The sequence below is a fragment of the Petaurus breviceps genome, unplaced genomic scaffold, assembly GCF_028583685.1.
Source record: "Petaurus breviceps papuanus isolate PSGF00001 unplaced genomic scaffold, PetGlider_PUasm1.0 78, whole genome shotgun sequence".
Classification (NCBI taxonomy): Eukaryota; Metazoa; Chordata; class Mammalia; order Diprotodontia; family Petauridae; genus Petaurus; species Petaurus breviceps.
Window position 1 is genome coordinate 3,166,353 of NW_027186502.1, and position 25,498 is coordinate 3,191,850.

At 40.4% G+C, this 25,498-nt stretch overlaps 1 protein-coding gene across 5 annotated transcripts in view; it reads left to right on the plus strand.

Moving 5' to 3' along the window:
• Window positions 1-12,779, plus strand: part of NECAP1 (NECAP endocytosis associated 1) — a 13,264-nt gene extending 485 nt beyond the window's left edge. The window contains exons 2-10 of one of the 5 annotated variants that reach the window (XR_011172055.1): window positions 5,845-5,945; window positions 6,580-6,684; window positions 7,735-7,816; window positions 8,155-8,263; window positions 8,359-8,542; window positions 10,350-10,473; window positions 10,869-11,106; window positions 11,708-11,767; window positions 12,375-12,779. Coding sequence is in view for 1 of the 5 variants with exons in the window: in XM_069106114.1 (XP_068962215.1) it covers window positions 5,845-5,945; window positions 6,580-6,684; window positions 7,735-7,816; window positions 8,155-8,263; window positions 8,359-8,542; window positions 10,350-10,473; window positions 10,869-10,917 (754 nt within the window). In the remaining 4 variants the exon portion in view is untranslated. Of the gene's footprint in view, window positions 1-5,844; window positions 5,946-6,579; window positions 6,685-7,734; window positions 7,817-8,154; window positions 8,264-8,358; window positions 8,543-10,349; window positions 10,474-10,868 lie in introns of all 5 variants that reach the window. The other 4 variants (XR_011172054.1, XR_011172053.1, XR_011172056.1 and 1 more) reach the window with 4 other exon arrangements.
• Window positions 12,780-25,498: the final 12,719 nt, after the last annotated feature.

A 25,498-nucleotide genomic window follows, 5' to 3' on the forward strand; every position in this document is an offset into this window, starting at 1 on the left:
CTCTTCAGTCTGCAAGGTGCTTTACCTAGGCTGTCTCATTTGAGAAACCTCCGAACCGCCATCCCCCCCCGGTAGATTTGCCGTTTCCCTTCCACCCTTAGACTCTGGTCTCTTGCCTCCAGTTAGAGCCCAGAGGACCAGGGCCATCTGTGGAAGGGACACCTGTCAGCTGGTCCCTATTCATACCGTTTCTGTGCTTTCTCAAATGAGACAGCCTAGGTAAAGCACCTTGCAGACTGAAGAGCTGATATGATTAACCAAGGTCCTTCCAGTCATTCCACCAGTTCGGATAGTTCTTGTTGGGAACCACTTTCCTCCCCGCTACCCATTGGCCTTTCCCGTCCTACCTCTGGATCCCCGCATCTCACCTCTGGGACCCCCGCCATCCCACTCTCGGATTCACCCCCCCACCCCCCCCCCGTCGGCTGGGAAAACCCCGCCCCCCCCCCCCAAACAAGGAGTATCACTATCTCCCATCCTGTCTCTGTATTCTCCTTCTGATCATTACCCATCCCACCCTCAGCAGGTGGGAGGTTCTCCCTCAGTGTCATTGCTATTTCCCACCTCATATCTTTCTTTCTTTTTTTTTTCTCATACCTTTCTTAATCCCCTTTCTGGCTTGTTCCTTAGTCAGTCAGTAAGTATTTATCAGGCACTAAGTGCCAGAACCCCATGACAGCCTCCAAGGTTAAAACAGCCCCCACCCCTGAAATACTGGTTTCCTGTCCCATCTGCTTTTTTTATTTTTTATTTTTCAGGCCCTTTGCATTCAATCTGTTCTTCCCCCTTGACACTCCCCCCTCCCACTCCCCAGTAACTCCAGGGCTTTCAATAAATCAACAAGTATTTGTTCAGTACCTATGTAGCCTCCTCTGCCCTGGGCTCTGGAATTACAAGTATAAAATTCAAATCTACTCACAGTGAACTCCCTATACTATATTCCCTACTCCCCTTCCATATTATACCTATAATCTTCCCTGCTTCCTTCAAGTTACTTTTTCATCATTCCTCCTTTTCCCTTATTTCTTCCCATTTTCTGATGTTGTCACCCATTTCCTAATTATCCTTATCTAGCCCCCAAACTTTGCCATTAGTCTTCTGAATCCCACACTCACTGTCCTGTACTTTCCCCTTTCTGTTTTCTAGTACTCAAAAATTCTTCTGCTTCCACTGTACATTAAAAACAAAATGCTCTTTTTCTTTTCTGTTGGCCCTGATTTCTTCTTCCTTCATTATCAGTTTTCTCTTTGTATAAGGTAACTACCCTGGCTATTCTTTCAGGGTTTTTTTGTTTGTTTGTTTGTTTTTGAGGGTGGAAGGCAGGGCAGTTGGGGTTAAGTGACTTGCCCAAGGTCACACAGCTAGTAAGTGTGTCAGGTGTCTGAGGCTGGATTTGAACTCAGGTCCTCCTGACTCCAGGGCTGGTGCTCTATTCAGCGTGCCACCTAGCTGCCCCACTATTCTTTCTTTCTGATGAAAATTAGCATTGGGTCTTTCTCCCATGGCCTTTCCCAGTTCAGCTTTTTCTGTTTACTGTTGTCATCCTGTCTTCTCTCTTCCGCCCCATCCTCTATCACTATCATAATGACCATACCATCATTACAACTTGCTTTTATACAGCCTGTGAAGTAGGTTGTGCAAATATTATTATCTACATATTTTTTTTGGCTTTTTTTGGAGGGCAGTTGGGGTTGCGACTTGCCCATACATGGATAGTATGTGTGTCAAGTGTCTGAGGCTGGATTTGAACTCGGGTCCTCCTGACTCCAGGGCCGGTGCTCTATTCACTGCGCCACCTAGCTACCCCCTATTATCTACATTTTACTTGTGAGAAAACTGAGGGTTAGAAAGGTTGCCTGTGATCACATAAGGAGTAAAAATCAAAGCCTAGATTCAAACCCATGATTTCTTACTCCATTTTCGCAATACCATGTTACCTCTCTTAATCAATGCTATCTACAAACCCTGGATGAGATCTAGAAGATTCATATTATGTTGGCAAAAACTGACTCTCTACCTTCCTTAGATTGTTTTAGACATAGGAATCTAACATGAATAGCCATCTAAATTATTTTTGTTGAAAAAAATGGAAATAATAAATATGTGTGAGGGTAGATTGGCCACCTTGGTATGGTTTAGGATTTTTCTAGGGAAGAGAAGGTGTTATGTTCTTATCTTTCTTCTACCTGAAGACTTAACTGTCATCTTGACTCATCTACATTCTTTATGCTATTTCCCTGTGTTAACCACACTGCTTTTCCCTACACTGCTTTAAAAGTGTTATTTAATACTGTCTTTCCTTTTATCATTACCGCTCATTGTACTGCTATCTTATTGCTACTCTTATGTTCTTGTAGCTTTTAGCTTATTAGAGTCACTTCATTGTACAGGAGGGATAGTTACTCTTTATTTAACTTTTCTGAATTTTACCTTTTATTTAATCTTTTCCCAACAATAGCTTTCCCTTATTGCAGGAGGCAAATATTTCATTGAACTCATTTTACATTAAGAGCATGATTTTGCTCTAGGATGTCGAAGGAGAAGGTAGACTTGACAAATATATATGTATTTATTATTTATAATCTGCACAAAAAGAGTTTAAGTAATTATCCTAATTGTTTTAGCAAATAGGAGAAGTTTTTCATCTGAATGACTGATAATAATTTACCTTACCAGCCTTTACTGTTCAGGCCATTACTGCATAGGCTCCTACCCTTGAAGACGTTGAAAGGAGGAACAGGAGTAGGGAAGAACTTAGAATTAACAGGCTGACATATATGGGCTGATAGGCATTTTTCTATTCTATTAATCTTCCCAGGCTTTTTGAAAAAGAAGGCACCATTCTAAGAAAGTAAGACTTCCTACTGTCTAGCATATAAGTGCTTAAAAGATAGCTGCTGATTGATCGATTTTGTACCCCAGACTTTGCCCTTATCCTTAGGATTCCCCTATTTACACTGATTTTCCATCAATCACCGGGCCTCCCAGTTCATCAGCCTTTTGAACTCATGTGACCAAAATCTCCCCTTTATCTCAGCATCCCACAGGGGTGTTCAGTATACACTATACTTCATCATCATCCAAGACTGTTTTGTAATGTTATCGCTATTATCTTAAACTCTGAAATTACCTTTTTTGATTACAGTTTCCTTTACTTAAATATCTCTACCTCATTCTTCTTAAATCTGCTCTTTGTTTTCATCATGATTTCTGTTCCTCCTTGTTCTTTCAGTCAGTTATCCCTGTTGTAGCCTTTCTTCTTTCATAGCATTGGATCCTATGGAGAACCAGGTCAACAGTGGACTCCAACCTTGATTCTTGTATCTCCTTTTTTTTTCCCCGTACACATCGTGCCAAGTCTCCAAATCTCTGTCATCCCACCATCTGTCCACCTTCTCTGTTCTTCTGGTGACATTCACTGCTAGAGGGAGTTAGACAACTATGTCAGATGGGTCCACAATGAATAAATGTTATTTAAGCTGAATTGGTACCTCTCTGTTACACATCAACATTAGTATTAAAGCCCTTACATTGCCTGTTCCAGACCTTTTCCTTTCTCTTCAAGACACTAAGCTACCCTACCCCCTCATTTTCAGCAGATGACCTTGTTTCCTTAACTAAAAGAAAATGGAGACTGGACCTTGTAAGTTTCTAGCTCCTTTATTCCAAACTTCATCATCTGCTCCTTTGCTCCAGTCTCAGAGGATGAGGTAGCCTTTCTTTTTGCTAAGGTTAACCCCTTTACTTGTTTACCATATCCTGTGCCCTCTAAGAGGTTTTCCCAGGAAGCATTCCTTCACTTTCTTGTCTTTAGTTTCTCTATCAACTGGTACTCTCCCTGCTGCCTACAAACTTTCTTTAAAACCTGTTTTAAAGAAACCTTAACTTTCGTCATCCGTTAAGTTACCTTTATATATGTCTCTTTCAATATCTCTTTCTATATTGCCCCTTTTAATGATTATCTGTATTTACTTTGCCAGATTGTTTGCCACCTGCAATTTGGCTTTTGATCCCAGTGAATGTTCTTAAATGAGCTGAAAATGTTCTCTCTAAGATTTCCAATGAACTCTTACCTGTTAAATTTCATGACCTTTCCTTTGCCCTCACCCTCCATGATCTCTCTGCAGCTGTTGATATTATTGACCACCTCATCTTCCTACACAACTTATAGGATGCCCTTTTTTCTCTTTAGGGAGATCACTGGAGAAATTGAGGATGAGATAAGTCAATGAAGCCCCTGTTTATTTACATGTATAGTCAAAGGGATGGAGTGGGGGACAGAACTGGCCGTGGGGGGAGGAGAAGAGAGTAAGACCTAAATTCAGGCTCTAGGGGAGAAAACTAGAGGCAGTTTGTAGACCTGCCCTAGGGTGGGAAGGAACTAGGTGCTTTTATCTTCCTTGCCACAAGTTGCAGTCTCCACCCATCCCATATTGAACTGATATACCAGCTTTAGCACCTCCCAAAGTAGCCATTACAGTGCTGATGCTTCTGGAAAGCATAGGGGCCCAACCACTTCAGTATCTTTGCCAAGAAAACCCCCAATGGGGTCACGAAGAGTTGGACAAGACTGAACAATAACAACTTCCCCTTATGCACCCTTTATTCCAGGCTAACCGAACTACCAGTTATTTGACCTGCCTTGTCCTATGTCCAGACAATTAAACAAACTTGGATACCTGGAATTCAACCCTCCCCCCCAATATTCCATCTTTCAGAATTTCAGTTTTAATTTCGGCAAACATTTATTAAGTGCCTACTATGTTCAAGACACTGTCCTCAAGAAGTCTTCCTTCTCAGAACTATTAGTATTTTCTTCTTCAGTGTTTCCTCAGATATTGCTAGAACATTTTGAGCTTTTGTTTGACCCATTTATATCTGACCCTACCTTATATCTGTGCATTTATAAATTTAAATTATAAAATTTAAGTTTCCTGGGAAGGGACATAAAATCTTTGTATCCCCAGTCTCAGCATATTGTCTCACACATAGAAGACACTTCATATTTGTTGATATTTGTTGACTTATTGAATGTTCAAATCCTGTTTCTGAATCCCACTAGCTATGTGATCTTGGGCAAACCAGTCCTCCATCTCCTTATATATAAATGGAAATAATATTTATTGTGTTCCTAGATTTACAAGGTTGTTGTGGGAAAAGGACTTTGTCATACATAAAGCACATAAAACTATTATTGTCAAGGTATTTGAGAAGGTTTTTAAGCTAATGAAATTATTTTGGGGAGGCAGTATAATACAGTGAAAATGTAATGGATTCAGAGTTCTAAGGACCTGGATTCAAATGCTGCCTTTACTAGCTGTGTGACCTAGGACAAATCACTTCATTCTTTGGGCTTTCTTCAATTTTCTGATCTGTAAAATGAAGGAGTTGGACTAGGTGACTTCTAAGGACCCTTTCAGATCTTAGTCGTTGCTTCTGCTATGCTACATTTACTCAGATACCTAGTTATTGTGGTTTCTAGGAAAGAGTTCCACTTTGGAGTAAGAATAACAATAATACTAGCTGCTAGCATTTCAGTAGTACTTTCAGGTTTTCAAAGGGCTTTATATACATTATCTAGTGATTCTCACAAGGTAAGTGCTATTGTTATTCATATTTTAAAGAGAGCCCAGGGTCATATAGCTGATAAGTATCTCAGAATGTAATAGCACCTATGCCTTTCTTACTCCAAGTTCACTACTATTCCATGTTGCTTCCCTCTGTAACACAATTGCTATTGACTAAATAATGAGTTAGGCAGAATACAGAAGGATAGAGTGGAAATGAAATGTTATGTAAAAGAACATTGCTGTGGACCTGAAGCTCCCCTTTTTCCTGTCCTAGGGCATCTGACTGGAAACTTGATCAGCCTGACTGGACTGGTCGCCTCCGAATCACTTCCAAAGGGAAGATTGCCTATATTAAACTTGAAGACAAAGTATCAGGTAATGTAGTCAGTTAGTCCTTTAACAGAGTTACTCTTTAGGTTTTAGGCTCAGGGAAGCAATCTAGATTGTGAACTATCTTAAGTATGAATGCTAGACTTCAATTCTGCTCAAAAGATACCTCTCGAGCTCCATATGTGAAAAGAGCTTACAATCTCCTGAACCCTGATTAGAAAGAGGCCTGGCTCTTAATGCCCTTTTTTTTTTTTAAAGCAGTTGGGGTTAAGTAACTTGCCCAAGGTTACATGGCCAGTTATTTTGTGTGGGTGTTAAGTATCTGAGGCCAGAACCAATCCCGGGTCCTCCCGACTCTGGGGCTGGTGCTCTTACTCACTGTGCCACCTAGCTGCCCCATTTTTTTTTCTTTAATTAGAAGGGGTGAGGTTACTTACAAACCATTCCTGAAAATTAGGGGAGGGTGGGATATAGGGCTTAAGATGTGGGGGAACAGGGGGAATGGGAAGAGAAATCTAATCATTCCTCATTGCTACCCATTTCTGTCCCCTGTGTGGGCTGCTCAGCTGTAGACAGCAGGAGAATGAAGTACACTGAGAACCATAGTGAAAACAAAAAAAAACCAAAACAAAAAAACCCAAACAAACAAAAAAGATACCTCTCCTTTTTAATCCTGTAGGGGAACTATTTGCTCAAGCACCAGTGGACCAATATCCTGGCATTGCTGTGGAGACAGTGACAGATTCTAGCCGATACTTTGTGATCCGGATTCAAGATGGCACTGGTAAGGGAGCCAGTGTTGGAGTTTGGGTAGGGTTAAGGGAGAACCAGTTACTAATTTCAGTCTTGGCTCAGGTATCTTTGTGTTTGTCTCACCCAAACTTTCTTGGCTCCCTGCATTAGAGATACCGAAAGGGAAATTATCCTTTGTTTCATTGTTTCTTCTGTTGGTGGGTAGTGGAATCTTGATAAGTCATAGAAATGAGCACAGTGACCAAGACAAGCCTCAAGCTTGAATCAACCAATCAGAATGTCTAAGAAAGATGAACACCTCTTGTAGCTCCTTTTCTCCGTGTGTTTGGTGTTTGTGAGAATCTCTGAATGTATTTTAGAACATGTGGTTAGCAGAGTTAGAGGGATCATTAGACTGAAGGTAATAGTGGTAAATGTGAATTAGGCTTATATGTAGTTTGTAGAGGATAGATGGGAAGTTTATTTTGTTATCTTGCTGGGTTTTTTGATTCATATGTAAGGGAATTCTCTTCCTGTGCTTGGGACTGTGGGTAGATAAGATGGGGACTTAGTCTAGTTTCCCAGTTCAAATGAAGGAATCTATTGCTATTCAGAGAGTACAGAGATTTGATGTGACCTTGTCCTGATGGAATACCTTTTGTGGTATTTATTACTTATTTATTAGTTGATGGACTGTCTTTATTAGATAAATAATCAGTACTTTAATTGGTGTGGGTACTCTGGTGCTAATTACAACCTTGTTGTGACTTAGGGATGTTCTTCAAGAGCTCCTCTAACTGAATAAATTGATCAGCATACTCCAAACCTGACAGTGAGCCTTTGGATCTGAAGTAGTTGGTCATTGGTCAGAAAAATTGATATGCAGCCAACCAGAAAGCTGGTCTTCAAGAAATTTACTAATTAGGTCATTTGAGTAGAACTTTAGTGGAGCAGCTTCATGTGCAAATTAGAGATCTGAACCAGGGTCTTGATCATTGCATTGGCAGCTGACATGGCTACAGCAGGGGCTAACTGCTTTCTATGTAGCAGGGTCTCTCCTGCAAGATACCTTCTGACCTCAGTGTTGCCCTCCTTCCCACAGGACGTAGTGCTTTCATTGGTATTGGCTTCACAGATCGGGGTGATGCCTTTGACTTCAATGTTTCTCTGCAAGATCACTTCAAGTGAGTGTGACCTGCCTCTTCAATCAGGGAGAATAGCTTTCTGTTTTCTTTTCTTCTACTACCTTGAATTCTTTGCATTAATTACCCTGTTGTGAATCCATAGTGCTCCCTTTTCACTCGCTGCCCATGACTTTAGATCCATTCTAAATTTTGATCCCTATTTCTGTACATCTGGGTTTGGAATGCTTGTTTGAAGTTTTGGGTTTGTGTTCTTATCCTTGTAGTATTTGACCTTTAATTTTGATGAGAAAGAGAAAGCTCTGTCAGGGTTATTTGTGAACTGTGGGTGGGGAGTTATCTTCTATTGTCCCTTTAGCCACCTTTTCCTTCCCTTGAAGATGGGTAAAGCAAGAATCTGAGATCACCAAAGAATCTCAGGAAATGGACACTCGCCCCAAGTTGGATCTAGGCTTTAAGGAAGGACAAACTATCAAATTGAGTATTGGGGTAAGTTTTTATATAATATTTTGACCCACCCCTACCAATACCCTTGTTTTTCCTTCCTGTATCTTCATCTGTTTGTGCAATCCTCTCTCTTTTAGAATATTACAACAAAGAAAGCGGGAACCTCTAAGCCTCGACCTGCAGGAGCTGGGGGCCTGAGCCTACTGCCACCTCCACCTGGGGGCAAAGTGACTATTCCCCCACCTTCATCTTCAGTTCCCATCGCTAATCATGTCACCCCACCTCCCATCCAGAAATCCATTCAAGGTGGCACTGATGCAGGTAAATCCCTCTTTACCTTTCACATTGAAAACTGGCCCCTTCTGTTTTATCTGAGTCATACTAATGTGCCTTTAGAGTTAGGTGTTGTAATGGGAATGCAAATTTGGAAGATCTTCCCTGCCCCTAGGCTAAAGTGCACCTGAAGCCTGGGGTGGGAGGCTTGTTTCTCAGTAGATACTTTTTGATTGGCCAGTGGGTCCAAAAGGTTGTTACATTCTCTGAGCCAGGAGAAGGCTATATAAGCCCTGATATGAGGCTTTGTTTTGGGGGCTCACTTTGAGAAGTGTTCTGTGATTTGATCTGTATTCTGGGAAGCCGTTGTCCAGGCCCCCCCCCCCCTTTGAAAAACCCAGATGTGGAAACCCAGATGTTGACTGGGTATGGATGTAATGGCTGGACAGTTTGGAAAGCTGTCTACTTGATCTGTTTCTGTCTTGATAATTCTGCCTGTATACTTTGAAGTTCGGGGTGCTGACCTTTTCCTCTGAACAAGGTAACCGATATATGTCTGACTGATTAAAGTAAGCTTGTTAACCCATTTTGAGTTGCTTTCCTTTAACAAAGCAGATCCAAGAACCTGTATGGTCAGCAAACCCTGAGGACGCGCTTGGGGTGCTTGCTGCTACAGGTGTGTGGTTGTGAATGTTTTTGTCTGACCTAAAGGAACTTAATTGTTCCTGGAAATGGGAATTATGAAGTAGAACTTGTCAGCTTCTGGTCTCCAGGGTAGTTCCACTGAAGCAAAGGAATCAGAGCCTTTTTGATGGGTTCAGGAACATGGTACCCAGCAGGTTCATTGGCATTGAATAGGTAAACTGTCATAAGAGGACAGATTCCAGTTACATTCCAGGAGGCTTTAGAGTTGGTTCCATTATCATTTTATTTCATGATTGGGAGGATCAGAGTAAACATCTTGCTTTGTTGATATTCTCATCCTTTTTCATGGCCCTTTTAGAAAGTGACTGTGGGCCAAAGGATCTTTTTCTTTCCTTCCCTTCTCCACTGCTTTGTTTCTTTAAATGAGAATGTTGAAATAAGGAGCGAAACTTTGCTTAAAATCTTTTTTTTTTTTTTAAAGCAATCAGGGTTAAGTAACTTGCTCAAGGTTACACGGCCAGTTATTTCTAGGTGTGGTGCTAAGTAACTGAGCCCAGATTTGATCCCCAGGTCATCCCAACACTGGAGCCGGTGCTCTTACTCACTGAGCCACCTGGCCACCCCTAAGCAATTGGGGTTAAGTAACTTGCTCAAGGTTACATGGCCAGGTGTTTCTGGGTGGGTGCTAAGTGTCTGAGCTTGGATTCGATCCCCAGGTTATCCTGACACTGCTCTTACTCGCTGTGCTACCTGGCTGCCCCTGCTTAAAATCTTAATACTAGGAGTTGATAGTCCAAGAATCCTAAGAGTTTCCTAGACCATGGTTTCTGTGGTAAGAGTATTGTCCAGAGACCCAAGTTCTCATCTCAGCTCTTCTACTTCTTTACCTCTGTATCTTCCCAGAGCTTTAGTTTCCTCATCTGACAGATGGGATAATGATACTTATCTTATTTTTCTCCCAGGCCTGTTATGATGTATGTGCTTTAAAAAATTGTTAATGTACCAAATAAGATTGAGTTTTTGTTATTAATGGAGTATGTAGGATGATTCCTTATTTTCCTGTAGGAGGTCAGGGGAGAAAAAGGATGGTTTGGGTGTTTGGACTTTTTCAGGACATTGAAATGGGCTAGACAATTTCTACAATTTCTTTTCAACCTTAATAATTCTGTCTTTTGCTCTTTTTCTCTTTCTTTTCCTGTTCTGGGCTCAGATATCCTGTTAGACTTTGATTCTCCTGTTCCTGTCTCAAAGACACCAGCACCTGCTTCTGTTTCTGCGCCTGCTCCTGCTTCTGCAGTGACCGATCTATGGGGAGACTTCAGCACTGCATCCAGGTAATGGTAATGGAGAAGAAGCTTACTCATGAGCAGGGACTGAGGACTGGGCAGAGATTCTGGAGTGGAATCTATGTAGTCGTATGAAAGCCCTAAGCAGGGAAACGAGATGAGCCTGGCTGCCTTACGTTAGATGCCTTTGGAAAGATGGGGATTGGCAGAGTTAGAGAGGATCAGGAGGATGTTATGCAGAGTGGATTTAGGAATCTGGGTGTAAGGTGTGAGTACAGGTTTTTTAGATTTTTTTCACAGAAGGGATTATTGTATTGATTCCTTAGATTTCCATGGAACCTTAAGTTGAAATTTTTTGGGAATTGGCTGTGAGTAAACAATTGGGCAGCTTTTTTCTTAATGTTACTTTCCTGGTTTTCTTTCTCTTGTCTCCTGAAATGCAGCTCTGTTCCAAACCAGACACCACAGCCGTCCAACTGGGTCCAGTTCTGAGCAGCAGGGGATGAACTTGAAGACCAAGAGAATTCAAGGGCACCAACTGGAGGGGGGAAGTGGGAAACTCCACTTTCTCCAGAACTGAAATTCCTGGACAGTCTTTTAAAAAGCTTATGTACCTCCCTGCTGTTGATCACATGCTGTACAACCCAGGGAGCATCTCCTGCTGCCTAACAAGGCTGAGAGGTGGGTGTGAGCCCACTTGTGACTGAGCATACAGTGCTTGTAGGGCCAGGGTCTCTATTTCAAGGGGAATTTACCTAGATTCACAGTTGCTCAACTCTCCCTTTTTAATTCCTTACCCTTCTCCAAGGCCATCTGGTGGCCCATTGCCCTTCTTAGGTGGCATTGTGGCAGGGTAGGCTTGAATGGCCTTTCTCTCAAGTAACACAGTAGGTAAGTATAAACCTTTTTGCAGCTCTATTTGGTTTTTGCAATTGAAGGGACTTAATTCTTTGGGAATAGATATTAGGAGGAAAGGAGACACTGACCCCATTATTACCCTCTTTATCCCAGGGCATCGAGTTGGGATAGAGTTGTCTGAGATTAATTTCAGGCCTGTGTGTTTACAAAATGAGTGGTGAAAGGTGAGTGTAAGGCTATGTAGATAGATGCGTGAAGCTCTTGCTCCCCATTTTCTGCCATATTCTCTTCTTACTAATCTCAGTTGGGAAATGACAGTCCTGGGAGCAGCTCCATTGCCCTCTTCTATGTTTACACGTCTCTCCCTTTGAGAAGAGGGTTGTGTTGGTGCCATTTGCTCTATCACTTTGTGTTTCTTCACCAGGGCAATGTCTCTGACCAGGGTAAGATTTTTGAGTGGCTGTTCTCCCAAGCTGTCCATTAGGTAAGTGTTAGGTTCCTGTAGTCCCATTTAGTTGCTTCTTTTGAAGCAAGACCTTCCCCTTCTTTTACCTTTTGTGTGACCTAGAATTGAGGGAATCAGGATCTGTGCATTGGGGAGGTACAGAGCGCTTTAGTCCTCTTGCAGGTGATGGTATAATGTGCCCTTCCTTCCTTGGTACCTGGTGTCTGACCTGGATTTTTTGGTGGGACCATGTATGTCTTCTCTGTCCATCTCCCATAAAGCCTGGCCCTTTTAACCAGAGAAACCCATCTCCTGTACTTGGCTCTTCAAGTGAGGACTGCTGCTATGCCTGTACCGGCTAATTATAAAGAAAGCTCAGGAGAACCATAGCTACAGCGGTTTGACAAGTTTTGAAAAATGAAGACTGATAACCTTTGCTCAGAGGAATATCAGAACAAAGTCTGAGGGTTTTTTTGCTTTTGGTTTTTTTCATCATTTCCCTTTCCTTCTCACAATGCTGTGAAGAGAGCTTCCTTTTCCATAGGAAAGGACATTCTCATTTGTTTCTTTTAAGGAGCTAATTATGATGAGGGGAGGATATATTGTGATAAATAAGTATCATTCCTTTTTTTTTTTTTGCCATCAGTCTGTTCTTTTATTCTGGATGAAGAGCCTTTGAGTTCAGCCTGGAAGTACGTATTATCTTCTCTATCCTTGAAATCTTGTCCTTTCCATGGACTTGTGGGTCTGTGTTTGTTTTTGTCTTTTTTTTTTCTGTGCTGTATATCAAGCAGTTTTGCATTTGCTGAGCTCTAAAAGGTCCTTTTTTGTTTCAAATGGAAAACACTAAAGGAAAATATGGAGAATCGCTAGTGGTTAACCATTGGGAGGCTCTTTTCTCATCTTCCTTCACCTGTTCTTACTTTGTATTCCCCAAGATGATAATATATTATGTATTTGAACTGCTGCAAAATTGAAAAAAAAAGATATATATGTATATAAAGCATAAGGTGTATTGGTGCAATAATGGTAATTAAAATATAGAAAAGGGTGGTGTCTGTTTCAGCTTTGATTTGCCTTATTGATTACCCTACTGATTCATTGATTAAATCTTTCTAAACCCTGTGATTGACAATGTGGGAGCACTACAGAATTGTGTTTATTTCTCAAGAAACTCACTGAATTTTTCAGATATCAGGACTAGGTTTATGTAAAACAATAATGCTTTGCTTTGGTCTCTGAAGCCCACATATTTAATTTTATCAGCTATGGATAATTCTTTTTTTTTTTTTGGAGGGCAGTTGGGGTTAAGTGACTTGCCCAAGGTGACATGGCTAGTTTTTGTGTTAAGTGTCTGATGCCGGATTTGAACTCAGGTCTCCCGACTCCAGGGCCAGTGCTCTATTCACTGCACCACCTAGACACCCCTATGGATAATTCTTTGTTTCTCTTAGTACAATCTGGGTTATTTCTTAACACATCTCAACTACTGATTTCTATACTCTCTACAGAAAGGTACAAGATGTAACTATAAACTTAAGTATAGATTTTAGAGCTTTAAGATCTGTAGAGTTCACCTACTGTGACCCCTTTCACTTTATAGATGATGAATTGGAAGCCTAGATAAATTGTGATTTGTTCTAGGAATAAAATCCAGTTTTCCTAATATCTAATTCTTTTTCTAAGGTACTACCACATCAATGATACACACACACACACACACACACACACACACACACACAAACACAAACGTATATTATACACATTTTTTTTTAACAGCTATAATAAAAATCCAAGTAAGTGTTTTCCTCTTCAAACCTTGAGAGGCTACAACCAATACTTAAAATATTTTTTGAATTCTTGGAGTTGTCTTTAGAACCTGAGTAGTCTTTGTTTTGGGGGGTAGGGGAGGCATTTGGGATTAAGTGACTTGCCCAGAGTCACACAACTAGTCAGTATCTGAGGTTGGATTTGAACTCGGGTCCTCCTGACTCCAGGGCCAGTGGTCTATCCACTGGACTACCTATGAGTAGTCTTAATGGTGGCAAATCATTCTTCATCCTTTGAGGGTGGCTTTAAATTTTTTTCCCTTTCTAATTCACTTAAATTAATACTGCTGTTATTTCTTTAGCATCAGTCTCCCTGTTTGAGAGGCAGCATGGCATAGTGTATTGGGAATTGGCCTTGGAATCAGGGCAACCTTGGTTTTCTGATACATAACAACTTTGTGACCTAGGGTAAGTCACTTAACCTGTCCATACTCCGGGCAATTCTATAGGACCAATTTGCAGAACAGTTATTGATCTTCATTGGGAGAGGGGAGTTAACTGTTATGGTGAAATCATAGGTTTGGACAAGAACAAATTCCCTCTTGGAGATGGGCAAAGGAAACAAAAATGATTTGGCCTGAGCTGGATTTAGTAAAACTCATGGAACCAGATGCTGAGTCTGTCTAATGCTTTCTCTATTAGCCCTACTCATTTGTTTTATTTATGAATCATATATGATATAAATATATCTGTGTATTAACTGTCACTAAAAAAATTGTGTTATTATGTACAATAACAGTAAAAAAAATGGCACATAGAGTGAATTTACAATTTGTGTAAAGAATGAGAGTTGGTACAGTTCAGTGTATAGAGCCAGCCTTGGCACCAGGAGCATCTCTGTTCAAGACCAGCCTCAGACACATACTGACAGTGTGGTCCTAGGCAAACACTTAACAGACTTTATGGTCAGCCAGGGGAGAAATAGAAGGGTAAGATATTTTTCAGCTTCACCTCAACTGATGAATATTTAGGTGGAATAGAAGAGAACAAGAGAGATGAAAGAAGATGCCTCCCTCGACTGTTTGCCTTTGCAGCCTAGTGGAAGGAGGTAGAAAGTGGATAAATTCACTAGATCTCGATGTGAGGCAGGTAGATTTAGGCAAATAGAAATTCTGTTCAGGAACATCCCTCTTAAGCAGATCACTGATCCAGAGAAAGTGCCAGCTGCCATGGCTATAGTCACTCTAGAGTAGCAGAACCCTTCACTTGAAGTTTCTGACCTCTGTCTTGTGTCTATCCCTGTGCTGGAGCAGCTCAAAAGTTCCTGCCTCCCATAATTCTTCAGTCCATCCTTCCAGCCTGGAATAAACAACCTTCCCCATTAGTCCTTCTGCTGATAAAAGGTTATATATATATATATTTTTTAAGCAATTGGGGTTAAGTAACTTGCTCAAGGTTACACGGCCAGTTATTTCTGGGTGTGGAGCTGAGTGTCTGAGCCCGGGACTCGATCTCCAGGTCATCCCAACACTGGAGCTGGTGCTCTTACTCGCTGAGCCACCTGGCCGCCCCTATAAAAGGTTATATTAATATGTGTATATGTTATCTCCTCTATTAGAATGTAAACGTGAGTGCAGGGACCACTGCACTTTAACCTGTTTATCCCCAGCAATTCTGTGTTCAGTGGAGGGAGTTTTGACTTGGGATCAAGAAGACCTGAGTTCAAATCAACCTCAGACACACTATCTCTGTGACTCTGGGCAAGTCACAACCTCTGTCTGCTTCAGTTTCCTCATCTGTAAAATGGGAATATTTCCCCCTGCTCCCAGGATTGTTGTGAGATAAGAAGAGACATTTGTAAAGTGATTTGCAAACTTAAAGATGCTACGTACATACTGGCTGTTACCGTCTCCAGCATTTGGCTCTTGACCATCTCCTCTTTCTGGATACTGTTCTCTTGATTTTTGTAACACTCCTCTTGGATTTCTTGGCTGTCTGGCCAGTCCTCACCTGCAAATCCTCATTGGTGACCTACCCCCTAATTGTGTGTGTAGCCTAAATCTGTGTTCCAGGCCTTTCTCCATCGAGGAGTTCACATTCTAATGGAACATACTTGTTATACATTACTTCCCTTCACATACCATGTGTGTTCTGGACAAACTGGTCTGCTTGCTTTCCTTTCCCCTTCCTTTCCATGAGCCTTGTCCTATCCTGGTATTCTCTCCCTCCTCACCTCCACCTCTTAGAAGCATTTATGTTTTCCTTTGCTTTCCTTGATGGTCCCAGCTTATTTAGAGCTTTAGCATTCCTGACACTATTCTTACAGAACCCTATCATATTTTTGTATTTATCCTTTGCTACCTGCTCTTGCTTCTGTCCTTAGTATATATCTTTTAGCACATCTAGATTGGTTAGTGAGTTAGCTCATTGCATACGTACTGTGCTGTTTTAAATGACTCCCATTTTAATAACTTTGAAAGACTTAAGATCTCTGATCAACACCATCAGCAACTATGATTACAGAGGACAAATGATGAAAAATGATGCTTACCTTCTGACAGAGAAGAGGACTTGATGTAGAAACGAGATATACATTTTTGGATATGACCATTGTGGGAATTTGCCTTGCTTAACTACGTTTATTTGTTAAAGGATTTTTTTTTCTGCCTAATTGGGAGGGAGGAGGTGGAAGAGAAAGAATATAAATGCTTGCTAATGACTTCTATTTTTCCTCATTAGGATTTCTTCTCTGTTTTCAGAATGTCATCCTTGAGGTTTTTAATCATCTTGTCTATCCATCCTCTGAAACCTTTGAAATTTGCTTTCATTAAGTTTTTAAAAATAAAGTTAAAAAATGCAAAGAAGGAAAAGGAAAAAAAAACCCCTTTGCTCTTTTAAATTATACAATGTGTCTTTGACATTTCTGTCACAAAATCTAGGAGGAAACGATCACTTTCTTCCAATGTTCTCATTATTTCCACCCTATAAGGAATGCAATATCCTCCTAATTGACTTTAAAAAGTATAGGGGAAGCTCAAAAACACTTGGCAGGGAAGTGGTATTTGGTGGCACAGTGAATTTGTGAATTTGGTGGCACAATGGCCCTGGAGTCAGGAGGACCCGAGTTCAAATGTGACCTCAGACACTAGCCATGTGACCTTGGTCAAGTCACTTAACTACAATTGCCCTGCCTTTCCTCCTCCAAAAAGCAAAAGCAAAAAAAAAGAACAATGATTTTGGGGAGAGGGTACCCCAAATCTTTTGGATCCCCAGTGGGGCCCAAAGGATTTACTTCTATCATTCTAATAGCCTTTCATTTTGTGAATATGACTCCTCGGTAAAGTTGGCTAGTTTTACTCTCTTGTGAGCGCCATGTTTCCTTGTGCTGGTCTTTGGTATTTCCCAAATCTTGAATCTGTGTTGACACAGGTTGTAACCACCTCCTATTGATGAGAATCAGATCCAGAGTGAATTTCTCCCTGTTGGTTCCTCTGCCTTTTGAAGGATGAAATTATCATTCAGGCATATCAAGAAGTTTGTAGCTACTCTGCTTTGAGTAGAGAGTGTGATCCAGCAGATGGCCTGTATAATTGATATATCTCCCCTACTGCTATCATGATCTCTTTTAGACACCTTATCCATTACCTCTTTGTGTCCAGGTGGTTCTAAGTATACTCTGGTGTCAAAACTGCTTCTCTTTTTGCCTCCATTGATCTTTCCTCAAAAGCTCTTGTGAGTTCTTTCTTTGTTCCTGATTATGCACATGAATATACCTATCTTATTTCTTTTGCATAGGGTATATACACATTCAGACCCAAATTTCAGTCATTGGCCTCATGCTACCAAGTCTGTGATGGCCATGAGGTTGAATTTGCTTCTTTGCATTCATTATACTCTCTAGTTCATCTTCCTTATTGCCTACACTCTTTGTACTTTTGTGTGTAGATATTTGAGGCCATAAATTTTACTACTGGCTCTGTTTTTGGATTTTTTTTTATCTTCAGAGTTTATAGGTATTTCAACAGTTATTCTTCCTACAGTATGTCTTTTCTACCCTAAAATTGTAACTTTTCTGATCCCTCTTTCAGTTTCTTTGTTTCCTCCTTCTTGAACCTGTCAAGTCAAAAGGTCCGTTAGATTGTAGGCTCCTTGAGGACATGAACTGTTTATTTGTTTCTTGCCTTTCTTTGTATATTTAGTGCTTATCTCAGTGCCTGGCACACACTAAGCACTCAATAAATGCTTGTTGACCAATTTATACAGTGCCTAGCACATAGTAGGTGTGTAATAAATGTTTATTGACTGAGCAGGAATTGGAGGAAATCTGGCAGCAGATTGGAACAAGATCACTAGAGGGGGCTGTAAGCATCTGCAGTGATTTAGGAAGTTGACCACTTCGTTTGGTGATCTTTTGCTTCTAACAAGGTTTTGTCACTCTGCTGTTCTCCTGTCTTCCTTTTGCTGTTCTCGAACAAGCTCGGGGTTGGAATACTTCTGAGACATTGAACTATTTCTGTTCCTTTTACTCAGACCCTACAGGCATTTTCAACTAAAGGTTCTCCATTCTCACTCCTGGGTGAATTAAGGCAACCTGGCTATATTCACCTTTTCCCTTCCTTGTGCTAAGTCAGAATACTTCCTACTCAGGTGGCTTTCTTCCTCTCACCTTCCCCACCTCATTTTGGGACAGGAAAAGAACTGGTCTCCCTTTCCATTTCTCATCCTTATCCTGAGTTAATGGGGTCACACCATGCAAATTACCTTGAGACTCAGAAGCTTCAAAAAAGAACTAGGATTTGAAATTATTCAAGACAGTTTATGAAATTGTTCATAACCTTTGACCCTTCTCTCTCTTTCCCTCTGCCTTTCCTTCCCTCTCTCTCTCTGTCTCCCTCTGACCCTGTCTGTCTGTCACCAGTATTGGCTCTTTTATGGAAGTTGAATGCAGGGACGGGCCTGATCCAACTCCTACCAGCCTGAGCTGATTGTTAAATTTTCAGTATGAGTGTTTACATTATGGAAATCTGCAAACACTACAAATCAGGGTTTTATTTGTTCTTTTGTTGGTTATCTGAATGGACTTAAGAAAGTGATGGAGAAAGCATTAATAATGCAGGCTAAATTTAAGTGTCATAATACATTCTTTTTCAGAGAGCTAGTTGTTAAAGATTTACCAGTAAACCCCATAGCTGAGAGTGTGGGACTTCTGCCAGACACATGGCAAATGCATATGGAAGCCTTATTTTATTGAACGAATTAAAAAAAAAATGACCTCAGTTGTCTGTGGATGACTGAGAGTGAGAAAAGAAGTACCGAATTCCCCTAACACCGAGGGCATGCTCTCTCCTTTACTGCCTCAGTTTCTGGTTCAAGCATAGGTTTGAGAAGGTTCAAATTTAAAGCAGTTTCTACAAAGTCCTGCTGATATCCCATCTGAATTCAGCATAACTGTTAGACAAATTGGCATCCTGTCCATTGCTGATCTGGGTCAAGCAGATCACTCCTAAGAGAACTCCTAAAAGAACTTTGAAGCTGCTTCTCCTGTGCTTGACCTCAGGAAATCCTAGTCTGAACTCTAGTTCCTGAACTTCGGGAGCTAGCTATGAATATATCTTGAAGTTTTCAAGGTCTTAACTATCTCCAATACTCCTCTACCTAATGAGAGTCATTAGCAGGAAAAAATAAACACAGAGGCATAGAACAGAGGCCCATATGTATGGACCACATTTTGGTCTTGGAGCATTAAGGCCCAAGGCCTGTCCCTTTCTAGAGGCTTATAATATACTTCACGCCTTCAAAAATAGCCAGGCAGGAAAGAGAAAGAGGCTCACTCTGGTTGATTCATATATTTTGAATGCACCCAAGTTCTGGCCCAGCATATAGTTTTCACCAACGGTTAGTATACTGGAACCAGTTACATGCTGCAAATCAGGGAGAAGGGTACTTCCATTGCACACCACCATGCCTTTCTAAAAGCAGGGTCTTTTAGCCTCTTCTACTTGACCTGGCAACAGGCAGAGTATACTGCATGTGCTCTGAGAATGGGGCTCCATTGGCTAGGACTCCATTACATTGGCAAAGGGAAAGTCTGGATATGGTTGTGAGGAACGGTGACTGTGTTTTTTCTCATTCTTCCTCTTTGCCTGGTGTACAGGGGACATGAGAGGAATCCCCAGTACTGGATAGCCAGGGATGCCAAGTTGTCTAGAGCATACCCCATCAGCAAAAATTTTTTGAGTATACACCCTGAATATATATGTATATATAAAAATATATGTCTATATTTTTTATTTGTTTATAAATCATATAATTTATACTACTGAACACTAGTATACTTACTAACATTATTACATTATAAACATGGGCAAAATATAAATTTAAAAAGGATGAAAAATGTTAAAGTCAGACTCAGGAAGTTATAATGTGGGACATTGTGGGAATGGTATTGAAGTCAGTGGGGATAAATAAAAAGGCAACAAGGGTATGGGGGTGGGTTATTTTCAGTAAAACTAGAGTTCTGTATCACAAAGATGGAGACACTTAAGAGAGGGTAAGACTTTGTTAATTATTCCAGGCAGAATAATGGTGGTTGGGAGAATTCTGTTGGTGAAAAGAGGTAATTATGATGTTCTCTGTTTTCTCTCACCTCATAGTCTCCCTATACTGATGCCTGTTGTAGAAATCAGTGGTGTACACATTGTGCTAGATATGTGCCCTTGCTAGCAGGAAGAACAGCAGAATTATGGACCGTGTCAGCAAAATGGTGTGGGGTCCTTCAAGGGATTTATGCCTGGATATATCTACCAGCTTGTCTCCATGCTGGGCCACCACTCATCCCTACCCTCACCCCCACTGCCATTAGCTTTTCTGTATTTAGAGGGGCCAGTCCTGCAAAGTGATGCCACCACCCTTATTTTGTTATCACTAGAGTCTGAAAGGTTGGGGGACTTCGGCCAACAATCTCTTCCTCCAGTCCCATGTTAGTCTAATAAATAAGCTCCTAGCTCTGCTTCTGCTCTAATTGTCCCTGAGATTCAAAGTAATCAATCCCTGAGGAGAAATCATATATGATGTCTATATCTTACTCTGCCTTCCTATTCCATTGTGCTCTTTTGTACCCCTTATAGTATTAACAAACACTACTTCATCCTGTCTCGTTTCACTTCCTACTTTTTTCTTCTCATTTTTGTTACTAAAATAAACACAGCTTCCTCTAGACCAGTGGTAAGACTACAAGGGGTGTGTGATTAGCCAGTTAGGGGTGAGAACAACTAAAAATGTATTCACAACACACTTCTAAGTTTAATCAGCATTATTAACATTTGCTCCATCACTTTCTTAATTCTATACAATTAACAAAACAATCAGGCTCTGATTTTAGTGACTTCTGAGTTATAAATGTTCACACTGAAAATGTAACCATCAGCTTAGGCTGCTAGGAGCTGGCTCAACCCTGCATCCCACCCTCCACAAGAGCACTATTCACCTGTGCCTGTCACCAACACAACCATACTAATCCTTCACCTCATTATCGCCACCTCCTGCTCTGACCCTCTCCATTCTGTTCACTTCCACTGTCATGCAACCTTTCCCCTTCTGAGCCAGAGTCGGTCCCTCAGGGTAGTTAAAACCTAAACATGACTTGGGCAACCATAGCAGCAACTGTGCTGGTGCTATTGGGAAAATTCCTACACTCCAGTTTTCCCAAGCAATCCTGTGTGCTGTTTTCAGATCATCTCATGTGTGCATCAGGTCTCCCTTGGGAAGTGGACTTTAGGCTCCAGGGAGTGACCAATAAGAGCCCTGCTTCTCCCCTCTCTATTTCAGAAGGGACAGTGATTGGAATAGGATCAGCAGATGTGGATCCATTGTGATCAATCTTTTTTAAAAATAGTAAAGAGTATCTTATTTCTTCCAATTACATGTAAAGATAAGTTTTAGTATTCATTTTTTGTAAGATTTTGAGTTCCAAATTTTTCTCCCTTCTGTCCCCTCTCTCCAAGATGGCAAGCAATCTGATATAGGTTGTACAATAGTCATATCTTAACGAGAGGCAACCCCATATCTTAGGGGGACATTTGGCAACTAGAGATAGATGTAAACCTCCCTCCAAATTTACAAACCCTGCCATAAAGATGATATGTGATGTATTCTTGCTGACTATTCTTTCAATGCTTCTTTTATTAATGCTAGATGATCTACAAGGATCTCATTTTATTTCATTCCCAAACCCAAACTCCTAGCCTGTACTCCAACACCATCTTGGGAGTTGGGGAGTTAGACCAAAAAGGGATGTTACACACTCATGTGTGTGTGTACATGTGGTTTATCCCATTAGAATACAAACTCCTTTAGGGAAAGGAACTGTTTTCTTTTTTTTGTATCCCTGGATCATAGTATAGTGTCTGGCACAGAGTAAGTACTTGATCAAATTTGCTTATTGATTGACTCACTGATAAATAATTTATTTAGGCTCTCCAGACCAGACAATGGATTAACACATATCCCAGTAGCTTCAATAAAAGATGGAAAGGAAGGGGGCAATCCATGTATGTGGATAAGCACTCAACTCCCAATCTCCTTAGTCCCTGAAAACAGAGACCTTCTATCTTTGGGGTTCGGAGGCTTAGGTTCTTTGCTAAATATGGGTCCCCTTTGGTGTAGATTCGCTACATAAATAGCATTCATATACTTATCAACAAGAAAAAAAGAGATAGGTGGAGAGAATTAAGAATAGTATTTTTGACTTAATATATTATTATATTATATAATTAATTATATACTATAGAATATACAATTACATATTGTTATAATATATAATCAATATAATAATGTAAACTATATATATAAGCTAATATATTTAAATATTTATTTTTTATTTAATATTAAGCAAGTAAGTGTGCAAAGGGGAGGGGAAAGAAAGAGTAAGTAATCTGAAAAGCCACATTTCTATCTAGGAACAGCGAGAAATTGGGTGGGATTGGATACTTTAAAAGTATAACCTCCCTCCCCCCCGCCAATCTCTCAAATACATATAAATAAAAACACATTTATGAAGTTTATTGAATAAATCTAGAAACTAGAAAGAGTATTGTAGGTAGGTACTGGGGAATCTGCAGACAGAGTAAGGGAGGGGAAGGAAGAAAAACTTGGATTTTAACTGTCTAGGGTTGTAAGTCAGAGTGTGTGTCTGTACACAAATCCCAGTCTTTACAAATATATTCAACCACTGACTTTCATGCATAACCACAGCCTTAACCTCAGTTTCTCTATTAGTTTAAGTATAACTAGTTTTTCTTCCTTCCTCTCCCTCACTCTTTGTCCGAAGATTCCCTAGTACCTACCCACAATACTCTTTCTAGTTTCTAGATTAATTCAATAAACTCTGTAAATGTATTTGTAATGGGTACAAAACAATTTAGAAAAGTCATTGAATCAAACACTTCCACTGAAAATCTGACATGCAGAATTTCTAAGAAGTGGACACAAATGTACCAGAGTAATGGCACTTGCGTTATTTTTGGAACAAATGCCTGAAGACTGTATCCTCTAACAAAAGTGTTTTGCCAGTGTCAAATCCCAAAGACTCATTGAGTGTCAGATCTCAGGGGGACCTGAGAAGCCACTGAAGACAGTCTCTACATTTTAGAGAGGAATACACAGATGCCCAGAGAAGGTGAAGTGACTAGCACAGATTTTACAATCCAGTCAAATGTATTACTAATGCTATTGTAATGTAAGTTTGGGGTGCTGATTAGGGAAAATCCACAATCAGATCTGCTCCCTGATCAATAAGTTTACAGGGCATGAACTTTTGTTTGGAATTAGGAAGTCTTTACAAATACAGTGAGAGTGTAAGCACGTCCTTTAGTGTCTTGATAAGAGGACACAGACAATTCCTAGTTGTTTTTTCATTTTAATTGAGGTTGCTGCTAAGATATTTGGCTGCCTGAAAAGCCAGAGGAAAGAGTTTGAATTGCTCTTTTGTGCTGGCCATAAAAGTGAACAGCAGATCACTTTTGGTGCCCTTTGTAATTCTCTTTTCTCTTTTTCCCTTGGACCTTACTTCCTGAGTGTGGTGGCAAGGAAGGAAAGGGAATTGACTTCTGCATCACTGTCCCCATGAACAGTATAAATAGCGGATATACCGCCACACACATGACAGTGTGCTTGTACATAGCCTAAGCAGAGAGTGTCTAAGAGCAGACTTTCCACAATAAATGGCATTTTCTAAGGCACTGACAGATTCTGTGGAAGCACCAGGTAGAAGTAAGCTTGTATTCCTACTCAGCCCAAGAGAGGGGCTCATCGACAATGTTTTGGAACCTAAATTTCATGGATGAGATTTGGAAATTTTGGCCTGCTAGGCAATATGATCCCAGAATCCTCTCATACTAAGAAGGGCTATAGAATATCTGTGGTTAAAAATATTGCTTAATTTAGCTAAACACTTATGTATTTTCTGTTCAGAGATGTTAAATGATTTGCCTAAAATCATAAGTCACAGAGTTGGGAGTCAAATACAGGTTTTTGGACTTCAGCCCCTCAATCAGATCCAGTCTGTGTGAAACCACAAGAAGGTCTTTGGGAGTGTGCATGAGTGGTTTAAATTAGCATCATTTAACATTAATTTAATTTAACATTAACTAACTTGTCAACCTTGAAAGCTTAGAGATGGGGTATTTTTTTTTTTTAGCTTTTTAGCAGTGTGGATCAGTATTTTCCCACTTAATAATGAATTTCATTTCCTTTCCTACCCTCCAAATCCATTTAAGCTTGTTTCCCTGTTGTCTCTCTTTTGCTAGAAAATCAAGGGCTGGGGATATTGTTTAGAATCTGTAATTGCTGAAAGGTCCTACTTTAGAGGTCTATAATCCTATCAGGTTTCTTGGTAGAAATTCTTCTCATCCTCCAACAGTTTTTATTAATTCTTCCCTAACACTATCCCAATGCTGCGGGACAGGTTGTACTTTTTCTTAAGATGTTGCTCAAACTGAAATAGCTCAAGTGTTATTCAGCATCTGGACAGCTCAGTTGCTGTCTTGGGGCTACCTTTAGTGAGCAGCTTTTAAGTGACCCTAAAGAGCCCTCTAGTGGCAATCACTATACAAAACAGCTTTTTAAAAGAACCTGTACAAAGCCCTCTATAATTTCAAAAAAGAAAATTGAAACCAAGCTAGGGAGCTTAATTATCCTCTGATTTTCAAATCTGGTCTAGTAGAGGGAGGGAACATTTTTGGTGGGACAAAAATAAACCCGTTTATTAGCAAATTAGGTTAGAGTCATTCACATATTCTTTCCTCTTGTTCTCCACTGCTGAGCCAGACTTTCTGAGAAAAAGAAGCACTTGTTTTTTAAAATCAATTTACTGATTGATTAATTAAAATGTCCTCTGTATCCTTCCTACTTATTGACATGAAGATTAAGCATAACTTCTTAGAGGGAGAGGGAGGGATTACTTCCCCGTTGGTCAAGGAGTAGACAAGTTACATTTATTTCTCAGTTTATGCTGTTTAGACATCATGGTATAATTAGTTAACTGATCCCCATTGAAGGAAGAGAATCCCCACAAGCTCATGAGGTAAACATGTCCTTAAATATATATATATATATATATATATATATATATATATATATATATATATATATATATATATATATGCTTTTTGCAGGGAGGGAGGGCAATTGGGGTTAAATGACTTGCCCAAGGTCACACGGCTAGTAAGTGTTAAGTCTCTGAGGCTGAACTTGAACTCAGGTTCTCCTGACTCCAGGGTCACTGTGCCACCTAACCACCCCTATGTCCTTAAATCTTTTTTTTTTTTTAAGCAATTGGGGTTAAGTAACTTGCTCAAGGTTACATGGCCAGTTATTTCTGGGTGTGGTGCTGAGTATACGAGGCCAGGATTTGATCCAGGTCATCCCGACACTGGTACCGGTGCTCTTACTCACTGAGCCACCTGGCCGCCCCTAAGCAATTGGGGCTAAGTAACTTGCTCAA